We start from the raw sequence: 15,323 nt of genomic DNA on the forward strand, positions 1-15,323 counted from the left end.
TTTTTTTTCTCTGTAATGCCTCTCCTAGATTTTCTACTTAATAAGTATTGTCATGATAAATTTCTTGCCTTCACTAATAAGGGAGAGGGGAATGGTAGGAGGATTTGACATTATTACACTTGAAAACCTACTACTAAAGATAGGATATGTATAAATGCAAAGTATTAATGTTAAGTAGACTAAGGCAATTTTTGCTTTATGCACGATTTTTAAAAGAAGAAGAAACCTCAGGACAGGAGAATGAATATGCTATGAATGTAAAAAGCAGCAAGTTTAGCATTAGAGCAGCTTTCCTGTATGATTGATTTGTCTGTCTCTAAGACTTTGCAAAAATGAAGGATTGGTCTATCACAGAATCAAAACATTTCTGAATTGAAAAGGACTTCAGAAACATCTTAAATCTACTCAACACTTACTGAACAAGAATCTCTTCTGCTTCATGCTTGAGCAATATCATCCAGGTTTTGGTCGAATATATCCAGGGAAGGGGAATTTATTCTACTGCTTTCCAAGATAGCCACTTCCATTTTTAGAAAATTCTTAATTGTTGGGGCATTTTAAGAACTTCAAAATTATTTCACCACTGCATGAATTGAATTGAATGCATGAAATATATACCTGACCTCAATTTCATTGTTAGGAAGCTTTTTTTTTTAAATAGAACTTAAACTTTTTTTCCTTTCTCAAACATTACAAATTTAGACCTGGAAGGGACCTTAGAGATCAAATAATCAATGCTCTTATTTTACAGAAGTGAAAATTGAGGTTTAGAAAGATTGTGACTTACACTTACCTAGTAACCATCTAAGGTGGGATCTGAAGCCAACTCTTTCTGATTCCAAATCCAGCACGCAATTTATTTGTCCAGTTCTTCTGTTGTTTGTAAGTGTTTTCTTCTGGAGTCAAGCAGAATAACTAATCGCATTTTCCACTAACCAACTATGATTTCCAACCAGGGTTTTTTTTTTTTTTTTTTTTTTTTTTGCCTCAGGTAATAGTCTTTCCCCACCTTCATTCTTTCAAAAAGACCTCATGTGACATTTATTTATTCTATCTTAAAACAAACAAACAAAGAACCTGGGGATTTTGTCCCATGTAGTTTCATTTAATGATTTCTTCAAGTACAGCAGTGGAAAACCAGGCTTCCACCAGATGCATTGGGAGCTACTTGACCCTGCCCTAATCCCAAATCACTCTGGCTCTCACTGATTGGCCAACTGTATGTCCCAGCTCAAGCCTCACTTGGTCATTATTTGGGTTTTGATGGCTCTGAGTGTAAAAAGCAATAGTTTTGTTCTGGTTAGAAACCGTGAGAGTTTTCCCTTCCCAGATTGATTTAATTTCTTATTTAGCCTGAATCATTTAATCTCTTAGCAGACAAATTGAGAACCTGGGAAAGACCTTAGCTTAAAAAGATCAAGGTCTCCCCCTCCATCCAGGAACATCTCCAGGCATCCCGATCTATATCTTGCCATTGGACCCAGATGACTCCTGCTGAATTTGCACAGACCTGTCTCCCTTAAATCTGATTCATTTGCGTGTCAAGACATCACCTTCCATAAGTCATTGGTCCTCCTCGAGAACAGAGAACAAGCAACAACATATGACACGATTTTTAACATTTAACTATCTTGATTGCACTCTTCAGAAGGCCCTCCAGTTTATCTGTCTGTCCATCCATCTGTTTATCTCTCTATCTATTCTTCTATCTGTTCATCTATCTATCCATCCATCCCTCCATCTATTTATCTCTCTATTTATCTATCTGTGTCTGTCTATCTCTCTAAGTTGTAGCATCAGTAATTGAACAGTGAACTTGATATTTTCTAACCAAAGTAAAATATAATGGAGTTATCACCTCCCTACTTCTGGACAATGTCTCTCTATCAGTCTAACAAGTAACTTTTTAGCTGTTAACTCTTGATTTTGAAGTCTACTAAAACACTCAGATAAATCCTCTTATGCATATTATTTACCTCCTGACCCAAAGAGGGCCTCAAGGTATGGAAAGAGATTCATTTGTTTGGACTTGGTAACTGAGTGCTTTTGTTTAGATTGATTGTACTTATTTGTAATGAGATTTTTTTTCCTTCAGTTTTTATTTGGAGAAAATTGAGGAGTGAGTGAGTAGCAGTAATGATGCCCCCTCAAAAAAGGAAGTAAAAATAATAAAAAGAACATGATCAAAACTTTTTTAATGCACAGAAAAAAAAAAAACAAAAGGGAAGTCAGAAGGAAGCACAGACAAGAAAGTTTTGAAAGTAACATGGTGAATATATTATTGTAATGTAATGTAAAGACAGGTGGTTCCATTCACTTTCAGCCCCATATGAATTTAATAGCCTGCCTATGCTATATTTCACCTTTTCCTACCACTTTCTTTTTTTTCCAGATTTCTTCATTTGTCACAGGTAATTTTTTCTAATATTATTAACTTGGGCTGATATGAAAGAAGAATATCTAAATACTCTTTTTAAAGTACTATTGAAAATTTGCTTATTTTACCTTTTTTGCCCTTTTTTAATGCTACTTTCCTTTGCTATTCTGCTTATCAAATCAATATTTAATTATAATTAATAGTTAGAATGTTATAATTTGTGAGCTCCAGAGGTAGAATTCATAGCTAAGACAGAATTAGAAATTTTTGTTTTGTTAATAAGTGATAATTGTTTTTGTAGTTTCTCATTATTATTGTTAATTCAAAAAACTTAATCTTGCAAAAGAGAAAATGAAACAACTGCTATATAGGGAGCAAAGCTCAGTGGTATATGTACTCCTATGAGCTTATAAATGTAGACTTTATCCTTAATTATCCAAACTAATAAAAGGAAAGAGTATAACAATTTGACCATGAACTGTCCAGGCATTTATATTTGACATTGATATGTGTCATATTATATTTGGCAGAAGATTTACAGTTCAAAATACACTTTTTAAAAGTTAACACTAAAATTAATTTGCCCTCCTTAAACATATATGGATAACTGGGAAGTATACTGAACTATAAAAGGAAGTTAAGTGTTCTAAGAAGGAATAATAAAAAGTTGATTACATATCTACAAATACAACAAATTGTCTTTGTTATCTATGTTGTAGAATTATTGGTATGATACTTAAAATTTTTGAGTTACAAAGATTTGGGGTTTTTTTATTTATAAATCTTATCTTTTACATTATGAGAACTTAAACCTAATTAGCCAATTATTTATTTATACTTAAAAATCCTTCTTAACTATTACTCTCTTCTACAAAATTTGGTATAGCATTCCAGTTAAGAAATGAGGTTGTAGTAGTGATGGAGAAATCTTTAATAATATCCTTTAATCTTTTCAGTTTACTGAATTACAACATTGGTACAAAATTATGGATGTTTGGGTTCATTTAAAATATGAGCATATAGCAAATTAAAACTCAAAGTATCATGTCTATCACATTTAGAAAATTCCATTAGGGCTCAAAGAGACAGCTGTTTTGGTTCAATGGGTAATACACCAGACCTGAAATCAGAAAAACTCTTCTTCCTGACTCCAAATCTAGCCTCAGACATGAGTAGTAAACCTCAGCAAGTCACTTAGCCTCAGTTTCCTCAACTGTAAAATGAGTTGGAAAAGGTGATGAAAATCCTAAATGGGATCACAAAGAAGTGGACACAGCTGAAACAAATGATAACATTGAGACTCACTAATACTGCTATGATATTTTAGTGATGGTAAAATATGAAAATAAAAAGAGGGACAACTCTGCTATCAATAGTTCTTATGCATGTAGCTTGTTGCCTTTGGAATTCTTGATTCTCAAGATAACTGCTACCGTATCAGGTTCACATCAGGATTTGTAGAGAAAAATATCTATTGAGGAAAATGATCAACTACCTTTTGTAATATAATACACACACACACACACACACACACATACATATGTGTGTGTGTATGTATATATATGTAAATACTTTATTTCCTTTAAAATGATACGTCACCATTTTATAAATATCTAAATGATAATAACAAGAAGGCATTGTATATTTTAGTAGGATTTTAAAGTATTTATAACAATAATATAAGATTAATGCTAACTGTTCTTTTAAGAGATATGAAATTGTATTTGACAGATACATAGGGCTTATCTAAGTGACCACAATGGCTAGTGGCAAAGTTAAGACCAGATATATTTTCCCTGAAACTAAGCTTTTTCCATTAATCATATCATAGGGTTTGGACCTGGAAGAGATTATTTAGAAATCATCCCATTCAACCTCTTCTTATAAAGAAGGAAACAGATAAATTAATTGATTTGTTTAAAATGATATGGTAATGGATGTAGAATTTGAACTTAGGTCTTCAAATTCCAAATCCAGTTTTCTTCCCAGTATTCTGTGCTATAGGGGCTAACGTTTACCTTTGCTTTACTTGTTTTATCTGGATATTTTCACTAGAGACAAGCATGTCAATCTCCAAGTTCAGAAAACCCTTTTCTATAAATCTGTGTATTCATGTTTACATGCTCTTGATGAATGGATTACCAATACTGTCATAACTGATACAAGAAAGCCACCCAATTTCAGTTCTTAGGCCAATTTGTTGCTGTTTTGTTCTGTAATCATATCTCCTATAACCTGTATCTCTGAGCTCAACATGAGGTTTTATAGACTTTAAGTGCTATAGATAAGAAGGAAAACTCAGTAAAGGTCACAGTAAGGACTGAGTGAGAGCCTATTTGACTTGTCCTTGCTATGAGGTTCTTGGAGCATGTTGCTCCATCCATTGTAGGGGTTCAGTATATACTTATTGATTTATAAAACATATCAGGAGTATATCTTTTGCTTAAACAATAACATGACAAAGTATAATCACTGTTAAATTACAAACATATTTGTGTTTGTCACCAAATAATTTCTTTTATAAATCTGAGATCCTATGCAAAAAAGCATCTGATAATCAAGACCTTATAAACATTGTGTCTAATTACCAATATCAATGTTAAATTCATCATTTAACCTCAACCCATGCAGCCCGTACTTTAGGCAGCCAAATCTCACAAAAACATAGTTCATAGTTATTAATCTCTTTTGATTACAGTTTTGTGTGATCTCTCATTCAAAGTTTTATCCTCCTATATACAGGTACAGTTTAGAATTTTCTATCATTCATTGAAAGCTCCAAACATGTAATTATGAATGAGAGGGGCTCAATATATGGAAAGCTGAAATGTATAAGTAAATGTGTTTGTTTCTCTGTTAAATAAAGACATCTCTTTAATTAGAAAAATCTCAATAATCAAAATCTTAAATTTGCAGGAACCTGTCTTTTCCAAAAAGGAAGATATACCAGTGAGACAGAGATGTGTCCTGGCTTTCTTAAACTATACTACTATAAAAATAGTTTAGAGATGGCTTTCATTTTTCTAGAGCAGTTCATCAACTTTAGCAAAAGTTGACATTGGTTTTTTGCCTATGTACTTATTGGGATAAGTTCACACATTCCTCCTCAAAGATCTTGTGCCTGCCTGTACAGCTAAACTGAGCCTCTGTTTACTTAATTGTAATCACATACAAATCAGCTTTGTGGGTGGAAAAGGGAGAAACTTTGGCACATAAAAGAGGAAGTGACCTCCATTCAGTATTTGCAGGTGACAAAAGGAGAAAAAGAACAGAGGAAGATTAATTATAACAAGTAATTTTAGGACTCTTGTCCAGTGATCTGTACAGTACCACAGAATAAATAACTCAGTGTTCTTAATTTCATAATCACATAACCTTTGCTCTTATCATGCATATTTGGCATAAACATTAAGAAGATGTCATTAAAATAATGAGTTGACTTTTTTTTCTTCTCTAAGGGATATTTCAAGTTAAAAAAATTCCCACAGAGCAAAAGAATAATTTCACTGTTGTTAAATAGAATAGGTCTAATCATGTGTAACATAATTCAGTATTCCAAATAATAATAATAATAGACATTTGTTGAGTTTATCATATTAATAGTATTAACAATGGGTTCATAGGACCATAAATTCCCTATAGAAGGGAATTTAAAGTAGTCCTCCCCAGTCTCCCCATTCAATCTCAAACCCTAATTTTTCAGCAAGTTCTTATAGCTGCTAAGTAGCAAAGTAAAGATTAAAACACAGTGCTCCTTGTGAACCTAGGCTTCTTTCCCTTCTTCCACGAAGGAAAGTTTATACTTCTACATAGTTTTCAAAGAGAAATGTGGATTTTTACTTTTCATAGGTCTTTTATAATAAGAGTGAGATTTTTTTATTTGAAATGAAACATATTGTTAGTGCTTTACATCAGATTTCTAGAAAGGACTTGAGCAGTTTGTCTTTAATGTTTGTTTTTTTGGGGGGAGGAGACTGGGGGGAGTTGGGTACATTAGATCTGTGATTTCATTATTATATGGTAATCCCAGGAAGAAACTCCCTCTACCAAGGCAACTCAGCACTTTCTTTACAAATTACAGATGAAAGAGATGAAGCAACTTGCATGGGGTCATACAGCCATTATGTATCAGAAGTGATATTTGAATCCAGGTCTAGTCATCTCCACAAAGTCTTATTCTGATGCCTTATCTAGGCATGAAAGTGACGTTTGGTTCTGAAGGGCCAGCCAAATGAAGCATAATTTCTTATAGATTCTATTATAGTCAAAAAGCTTCAAATATGATCCCAACAATGGACTTTGTTTCTTTTCCAAAGACCATCCTAACTAAATAGGGAGAGGCTTATTATTAGTAGGCTTGGTTACTTGGTGATATAAATATTTGACTATGTCACTAGTTGAATAAAGAAAAATGGCCTCAGTTGTGTGTAGGCCATTTCAGTTTATACAGTAATGATACAAATGTGTCTTAGAAGGGAGTAGAGAGTATTAAGAAACATATAAATTCTAGATTATCTATAAGTATTAACTTTAACTGTTGGTGTTCTAAATGTGAGATCTGTATCTAGGGACCAGTGGATGGTCATATAACCAGAAGAATGCAACATAACAGTTTTGACAATCTCAAAAGGAAGTTGTAATTAAATATTAAGACAATTCCCAGATTTTCCTAGGAGAGACACACAAATGATTTGGTGAAGTTAGGTTTTCCATGTATCCAAAATCAAGAACAAACATCATTTCATGGCACATTTTGTCATCTTGTATGGCATGATAAATATTTGCATTGAGTCTACTAAGAAAATAATTGTACTTTATATACAACCATCTTAGCAGAAGTAAAGAATTTTACAAAGAATTTGATAACTTTAAATTAAATCAACATTTTTTAATATTCAGTAAGTTTTACATAGACATGGAGAGATGGCAAAAATAAGGAAATATTCAAAAGTGTAGAGGATGGAACTTTGGAGAAGTATACTTGAAACAAGTATACTTGAAACAAGGTGTCAACTCAGTGGAATTGATGAGATGATTGTTCTCTAGTTCATATATATATTTAGTACTTAGCATGGTGATGTAATGGCTCTCTAAGTTCATACATAATCAGCATGCTGTAATGATGTAATTACAATAAGATATATAAGGGCTAACAAGGACTGGAAGATAGACATTCTATTTTTGACTATCCATGTGGTGGCTCTCCTCCCTCCTCTAATATGAGGGAGACTGGCAGACCTGCAGATTGGCAGAGGAGAGTGGGTCAGACCATAACAGACATGGACTGCGAAGGGGTCACTAACAATTTTGGATTTTATTCCTGACTATTCTCATGGTGATTATTCTGCTGAGACCAAAGCTGGTCCCAAGGCCCTCCGGAAAACTTAGCCCAAACATTACAAAAGAAAAAAGTATATAATTCCAGTGACTTCTATCATTTCAGCTCACTATCATCGCTATATAAGTGATTCCCAGATTTCTGTATCCAGCCTCATTTTCTCTCTTGAGTTTCAGTATGCATCACAAATTGCTTTTTGGATATTCCAAACTGAATGTCTTAGAGATATCTCAAACTCATCATATCCAGTACTAAATTCATAACCTTTTTTCCTCAAACTGTCCCCTCTTTCAAACTTTTCTGTTTGTACTAAAGGCATCTTTTCAGTCTTCCATCATTATCCTGGACTTTTCATTGTTCCAGTCAATAGCCAAATCTCTTTTCTATCTTCACATCTCTATCACTCGGTTCCTTTTTTTCTACTCCAGTAGCCACCATTCAGGTTCTTAATACCTTTCAATTAAAGTACTGCAATAACCTTTTAATTGCTCCTAATTACCTCAAGTCTCTTACAACTATGATACCACTGATCCTCACCTACATCATCTCTTTTCTTCTTGTCTACCCTCCTTCACTTTGAAATTAAAATACAAATCAGCATAAGTGAGCATTCTACTCAATAATTCCCTATTGACTGTGATAAAATATAAACTAGTCTAGTTTTTAAATCCAAATCAGTCTGGCCAATCTGTCTTTACAGCCCCATTGAATATCTCCATTGGAGATAAGTTGGACCTTCTCCCATCCTCCTTAGTCCAGAGTGGCTTTCCTCACACACAACACTCTTATCTCCTTGTCTTTTTACTGACTTTAACATATCTCTAGAATGTACTCCTTCCTTATTTCTGCTTTATAAAGTTCCTCTTTTCCTTAAAGATTCTGCCCAGGCTCATCAGGGTCCATAAAGTCATTCTTGATTCTCCCCATTTGCTGGTGTCCTCCTTCCCACACTATCTTCTATTTAAATACTTTGTATATATCTATTTAAGTGCTTCTTATCATGCTGAATAAAATATGTTTATTGTTAGTAGGAATTACTTCATTGTTTTAGCTTGTTCCCATAATGCCTACTATGATATCTGACATATATAATGGATACTAAATGAATGCTTGTTGCCTGATTGATTGGCAGAAGCCTTGTTTCTCTATATCATAAATACTTTCTTCAATAAATCAATTAATTAATAAACATTTATTAGCTGCTTTCCACGTGACAGATTCTGTGCTCAGTTCCAGGAATTCAAACGAAAAGCAAATATCCTCTTTATCATTAAAGACCTTACATTCTAATGAAAGAAATAACAATTATGTACAATATATGAGTAGAAAGTCAGTACGAGTGAAATAGGACCTAATGTAGCATATGTTTAAGTTAAATGAAAATTAACTGTTCCTTCTTAGATCCCCCATCACCTAAATATCCCAAGTCATATTTTGAGATGGTTCTGGGGTTGTGAATTATCTTTCATTCACACCTTTCTTCCACATTCCACTATTCATTTGTTGTAAACCTGCTTAGTCATAGAATAATTTATAGAATGATTGTTTTTCCAATCTCTTATTTAAAACCAAGACTTGTTGTAACTCTACTATGTCCAGGAGAAAACCATGATATTCAGATTAATAGGTTAATAATAAGGGCAGAAGAAGAAGGGCATTATAGTCCAGGCATTTATCACATCTTCCAGAAAGAAGTTCCACTGGAATTAGTCTTTTCCTGCTATATACACCTCTCCTCTAAGTCTGAACAAGCCAGGACAACTAGCTTCTTAGATATCCCTGACTCATATTACTTAGATGTCCCTTCATATTCTCCACTCCAAATAAAACTTTGCTTCTGTCTGTGCTAATTTTCACCTCCAAATGAATTATAAGCCAAGGGTCTTACCCACTATTGCTGTATCCTGGTATAGTATACATCTCTTCATGGTAGCAGGCTAAAATATCCCATTCCAGCCTTTTCTATATAGTGGACACAAATCTTGAGTACATGTGTGATCGACAATTACAAAGAAGTATTTGTTTTTCTTTTTTCTTAAGGAAGATATCTCTGGTGACAAATCTTACTGATAAACAACCCTCTCATCATCAGTCCAGTCCTCAAACATTTGTTCTATATAAGCAAGATAAACAACTCTAAATCCCTTGGCTGGGCTTCGGATGACACTCTCCCCATCACCCTCCCACCCAATCTGTCATTGGCCACTTTTTTTAGGATCATAAATTTAGATCTGGATTGAATTATAAAATTGAATATCAATAAATATTGAAAATTAAAATAAAAATGAATTATAAAATGTATTGGAGGAAGGAAGAGATAGGAAACTAAAAGACTATTCTAGTAATCCAGGGATAAGGTAAAGACCTAAACTGGAATTGTGATAATAGAAACAAAAAATATAGAGCTCTAGTCTAATAAAGATCCCATTAATTTTTAAGACTTTTTTTTCCTTAACATTCTAGATACTGAAGAAGAGAGAGGGAGTAATCAAAGATTATTCCAAGATTTCATTTCTGGGTGACTTAGGAGCATGTTGGCACTACTGACAAAAATAGACATCTCAGAAGGAACATTCATAATCCCAGAATAGGATTGAAAGAAGCAAATGGATTACAGATTGGATATCTCCAGAGAATCAAATGGGGAAGTAGATTAAAAAAAATAAAAAGAATATATGCCTTCAGATTCATGCTTGAGAATTCCTGCTACTGGGGTTTTCTGAAGAGAAAAGGTTCCAGATTTCTGTGTTACTCCTGGTCTGTGTCAGACCCTCACCCTCATCCTGTATTCCCACTCACATTGTTTCCCACTCTGAACTAGATTACTGAGGCTGTGACAGTGGCTTTGTTCAAAATACAAATGCTATTTTATTCTGTACATATTTCTGATAATATTTTTAATTCCTTACGTTGTGCCTAATTTTTAGACATAAATATTTTATATGTAAGTACTTGTAAACATTTTTCTCAATTTGAAGTCCATCCTAACCTTCCCCTTGGTTTCTTACCAGAAAATATTGAAGAAGAACTCATAATTTACACATTATTTTATTCAACAAACCTTTATTAAGTGCCAACTTTATGCAAATGTGCTATGCTAGAGTTATAAAACCTATGCTAGGTTATAAAAAGACAGATGAGACAACAATTTTATTTCAACAGTTCCCTCAAGAACTAACCTGTACAGGAGAGAATCACATTGGTTATTTGACTACTTTTATGGAGTTCATCTTCTAAGATGGACCCTTGACCTGGAAAACAGAACCAACCAGCAGCAAGATTTAGAAATAAAATTGGAGGACCTCAAACTGTGTCCTGCAGTGTGTTTTTCAATCTCCCTAGTGTATTCTTTTATAATATTAAAACTCACTATGACAATATCTTTTGCCTTGTTTTTGTTCTGAATTAATAATTTCTTATGTTTCATAAATCTTAATTTTTCGTATTAGTCATAGATTTCTAGAGATAAAAATACTAATTTATATACTTTTGTATGTAGTATTTTTAACTGAGTAAAGTTTATATTAAGATTTTAAAAGACTTCAGATATAATCATTGCTTAATGAATCACTAAATAAATTCTGAAGCAACAAATTAAAAATGATTGTTATGAGATTTTAAAACTTTCCTTACAAAATAATTAATATGATATTTAATTAGAAGAGAAGGTTAAAGACAAACATTATACAACAAAATACCTGTTGAATACATTTAACAACATGTTTTTAACTTCACACACTGAAATTATGGAGTTAGGCAGAGCGAATTTCATTGTCTGAGGAATAAAAATTAACAGCTTTAATTTTATATTTCATTATTTGCTAATCCCGCAATTTTATTCCTGATATTTTTAAAACAAGAATATTTTTACTGAAGCTAATAGAGGTAGCATTTAACCTTCAGGCAAATATGCAACTATGTAGTTTTGGAAAGCAGATATTTATGCTTATTAAGTCAGAACATCTGGTTCTTTGTCATGTAAATATTTATTAAAGATACTTTGTGTCATTTTTCCCTCTATAAAATTCCTAATTACCAAAATGTAATATCTTTGTTTTTGTATTAAAAAATATATAAACATCAGCATCAAGCAGTAACCTAATGATCTATTCACTTATAAATTATTTTTCATATTGTAAAATTATTAAACTCATTATATTTTTAAAACAATAATTTAATGTCTGAAATTAAGTTTAAAATTGGACTAAGAACACTTTATTATAATCAAGGTTTCTGAATTAAGAAAAGTTTCATTTTATTTTGTGAATGAATGGAGGGCATTATTAAAAAAAAAAAGATTCACTTATATTTTTTATTTCAGTACCTGAATTCAAATCTTAGCTTATATCAATTTGGACAATTCACTTTGTACCTATGGGCTTCAGTTTCCTCATCTGTACAATGAAGCTGAGCTGATTATAGGATTTCTAAAATACCTTTTAAATCTTAAGTTTATGGTGCTTATTGATCTACCTAGCTGAGTGATAAATCCATTCAAAATAGAAATTCCTTATCTAAAATTTCATGCTTCTTCTGAACACTTATTCTCTCTTTCATGTACTTAGTATGTTATTATATGTTTTATGATAATTAAATCTTTTGATAATAATAATAGTAATAGTTTACATTTATATTTTTTAAAATGTTTATTTTACCTGCACTTATAATATGTCCCTCCTATTGCTCCCCATTAAAAAAAAATAAAGATAAAATTCTCATCATAAAACAAATTTTCACATTGTCTGAAAAAATTTATAGCACTGAATCTTATCACCTCTTGCGCAGGAAATGAATGACATCTTTCCTCTTTAGTCTTCTGGATTTATGGTTTAGTATTACATTATTTAGAGTTCTAAATTATTTCAATGTTGCCTTCCCTTTTATTCATTATTAATAATATTATCACTAAACAAAGAAAATCACAAAAGTCACCTTTAATTCTATACATTCTATTTTCATTTATGATAATAGGAATAGCAGAAAAGAGTCCAGAGAATGCTTGAAGTTTCAGAAAGCCTAAACGCATTGCCTTTTGGTACTCTAAATGTGAGATAGTTGGCCACTGACCAATGAGTGAGTCATCATACTAAAGGAGGAACTGAATCATACCAATATCGATATTCTTTCTTAAATGAGAAGACAAAAGAAAATTGCCTCCAAATGGCTTGCAGTCCCTCTTTGTAGAAACAAATAAAGGAATTAGCACCAAAAGCACCAAGAAACATCATTTCCATAGATATTTGGTCATCTCACATGATAGTGTTCATCCTGAGAATAAGCAAAAAGATCGTCATGCAGGCAATATACTAGTTACTGGTAGATTTTAACAAAACATTTGACCAATTCTCTCATATTGTCCTTATTAACAAAATGGAGAGTACAGATAGGTAGATTTGAACTTAGTTGAATGACCAGACATAAAAAGTCATCTGAAAGAAAAATCTCTATGGTAACATCCCACTAAAATTTGCCATTCCTGCCTGTAACACTATAAAGGGCAGAACTATTTTATCAGTGATGTGAATTTAAATTGAATGAAATATATATATTAGATATTCAAATGACACAGGGCTGGGAAAATGGAAAACATACTAGATAATTGATTTGATTTGGGGTGGGGGTATGGAATTAAAGCTTTTTTTATTTTCAAAACATATACATAGATAATTTTCAACATTCACCTTTACAAAACATTTTATTACAATTTTTTTCTCTTCCCTTCCTCCATCTCCTCCCCTTAGAAGGCAAGTAATCTAATATGTTAAACATATGCAGTTCTTCTATACATATTTCCACAATTTAGATCATCGATTTTGAATCCAAAAAAAGGCCTCAGTAGGATATAAATTTGGGGGAGAAGGGAAGGATAAGGCATAGCTAAGATTTGATATGTAATGCCAACTTAGAACATTTGATTAAAAAATTAACTTCATAAATACAGGATTGGAAAGAAAGCAACAAGAGTATGATGAGATAGCTAAGGAAAAAGAATACAATATTAGGCAGCAATAAAAGAATAATAGTGGAGGAAATGATAGTCCTTAGTACTACCCCATTGTGGGGAGAAGACATCCACTATCTTCAGCTATAACCATCCTATGGAAGGAAGGTAGAAACCTTCCAAAGGTGGAAAGCATCTAGAGGAGGTGACCTGGATGGTACAGTCAACAAACGTTTAAGTACCTCCAGTGTGCGAGGCAATGTGCTAATGCTGGAAATGTAAAAATAAAATAAAATGGAACCCCTGCTCTCAAGGAGCTCACAGTCTAATAGGGAGCATGACATGAAAATAACTACACCTATGCAAGTTATTTTCAGGACAAATTGAAAATAATCCACAGAGGGAAGACATTAGAATGAAAGGGGATTGAGAAAGGCAGAGGTGAAGTTTTGGGTTAGGACTTGAAGGAACTCAGGGAAACCAAGAGGAAGGAAGGAGATGCTCAAAGTGGAGAAATGAAATGGCTTGTGTGAGCAACAGCAGAGGCCAGTATCACTGGATCCTACTTCCATCCATGAGATGGAAGGTATAAGAAAACTGAAAAGGTAGAGAGTGGGCCAGGATGTAAAAGGCTATGAAAGCCAAACCTCCAGTTTGATCTGGAGGTTGTAGGAAGCCATTAGAGTTCACTCAGCAGGGAGTGTGACATGATCAGACTTATCCTTTAAGATCATTTTGGGATCTAAGTTAAGGAAGGACTTGAGTGTGAAGAGTCTTGTGGCTGGAAAATTAGCCTATTGCACTATTCTAGATGTCAGGTGGTGAGAGAGTGCACCAGTGTTTTGGTATTGTCAAAGGGGTCGTGTGTAAGAGATGTTACAGAGGGAATATTGATAGTTTGGATATGGGAATAAGAAAATGAAGAATCAAGGATGATACTGAAGTTACAAATCTAAATGATTGAAAGGATGGAGGTGCCTTAGACAGAAATAGGAAAATTTGGAGGAGGGAGGAAGAATTGGGAGAAAAGAGAGAATTTAGCTGTGAATATGTTGAATCTAAGATGTCTTTGGGACATCCAGTTCAAAATGCCCTATAGGCAGTTGGAGATGCTTAACTGAAGGTCAGCAGAGAGTTTGGGGCTGAGTAAGTAAATTTGAGAATCATTAGCATATAATAATTTAATCCATGGGAGCTGATGAGGTTACCAGTTAGTTAGTATAAAGGGTGAAGAGAACAGTAACCAAGATATCTTCAAGTATTTGAAAGGTTTAGACATGTTTTATTTGACAACAGAGGGCAGAACTTGGAACAGCAGAGAAAATAGAGTTTGACATTTAAGCTCAATGTCAGGATAAATTTCCTGACACAAAGAGCTGTCCATGAAAAGAATGGGCTGCCCTGGAAGGGATGATTTTTATTCATTAGAAATCCTCCGGCAAAACCTAGGTGATCCTTTTTCAGGAATGTTTCGGAAGTGACATTCAGTTACGTCATGATTATACTATATAACCTCTGAGTTTCCTTCCATCTTTGAAATTCTGCAAGTGAATAAATGAAAACTGTTTAAAATTGTAATTTTGCATTTTTTTAGTTTTTTTCAGCTCTCGAGCAAAGGTATCCTAATAAAGTCAAGATGTTTATATTTGAAGGAATTTTTACATATT

The 15,323-nt window shown here is 33.1% G+C and overlaps 1 protein-coding gene across 5 annotated transcripts in view; it reads left to right on the top strand.

The window, feature by feature from the left end:
* The window catches only part of AHI1 (Abelson helper integration site 1), a 225,303-nt gene that overhangs the window by 130,761 nt on the left and 79,219 nt on the right, over positions 1 to 15,323 (top strand). The window contains exon 20 of one of the 5 annotated variants that reach the window (XM_031964230.1): positions 10,179 to 11,826. The exons of the other annotated variants lie outside the window; for them this stretch is intronic. Within the exon in view, the coding sequence (XP_031820090.1) occupies positions 10,179 to 10,237 (59 nt within the window). The 3' untranslated portion in view covers positions 10,238 to 11,826. Of the gene's footprint in view, positions 1 to 10,178; positions 11,827 to 15,323 lie in introns of those variants that run through there. 5 annotated transcript variants of the gene reach the window in all.

The sequence above is a fragment of the Sarcophilus harrisii genome, chromosome 4 (genome assembly GCF_902635505.1).
Source record: "Sarcophilus harrisii chromosome 4, mSarHar1.11, whole genome shotgun sequence".
In the NCBI taxonomy this organism is placed as follows: Eukaryota; Metazoa; Chordata; class Mammalia; order Dasyuromorphia; family Dasyuridae; genus Sarcophilus; species Sarcophilus harrisii.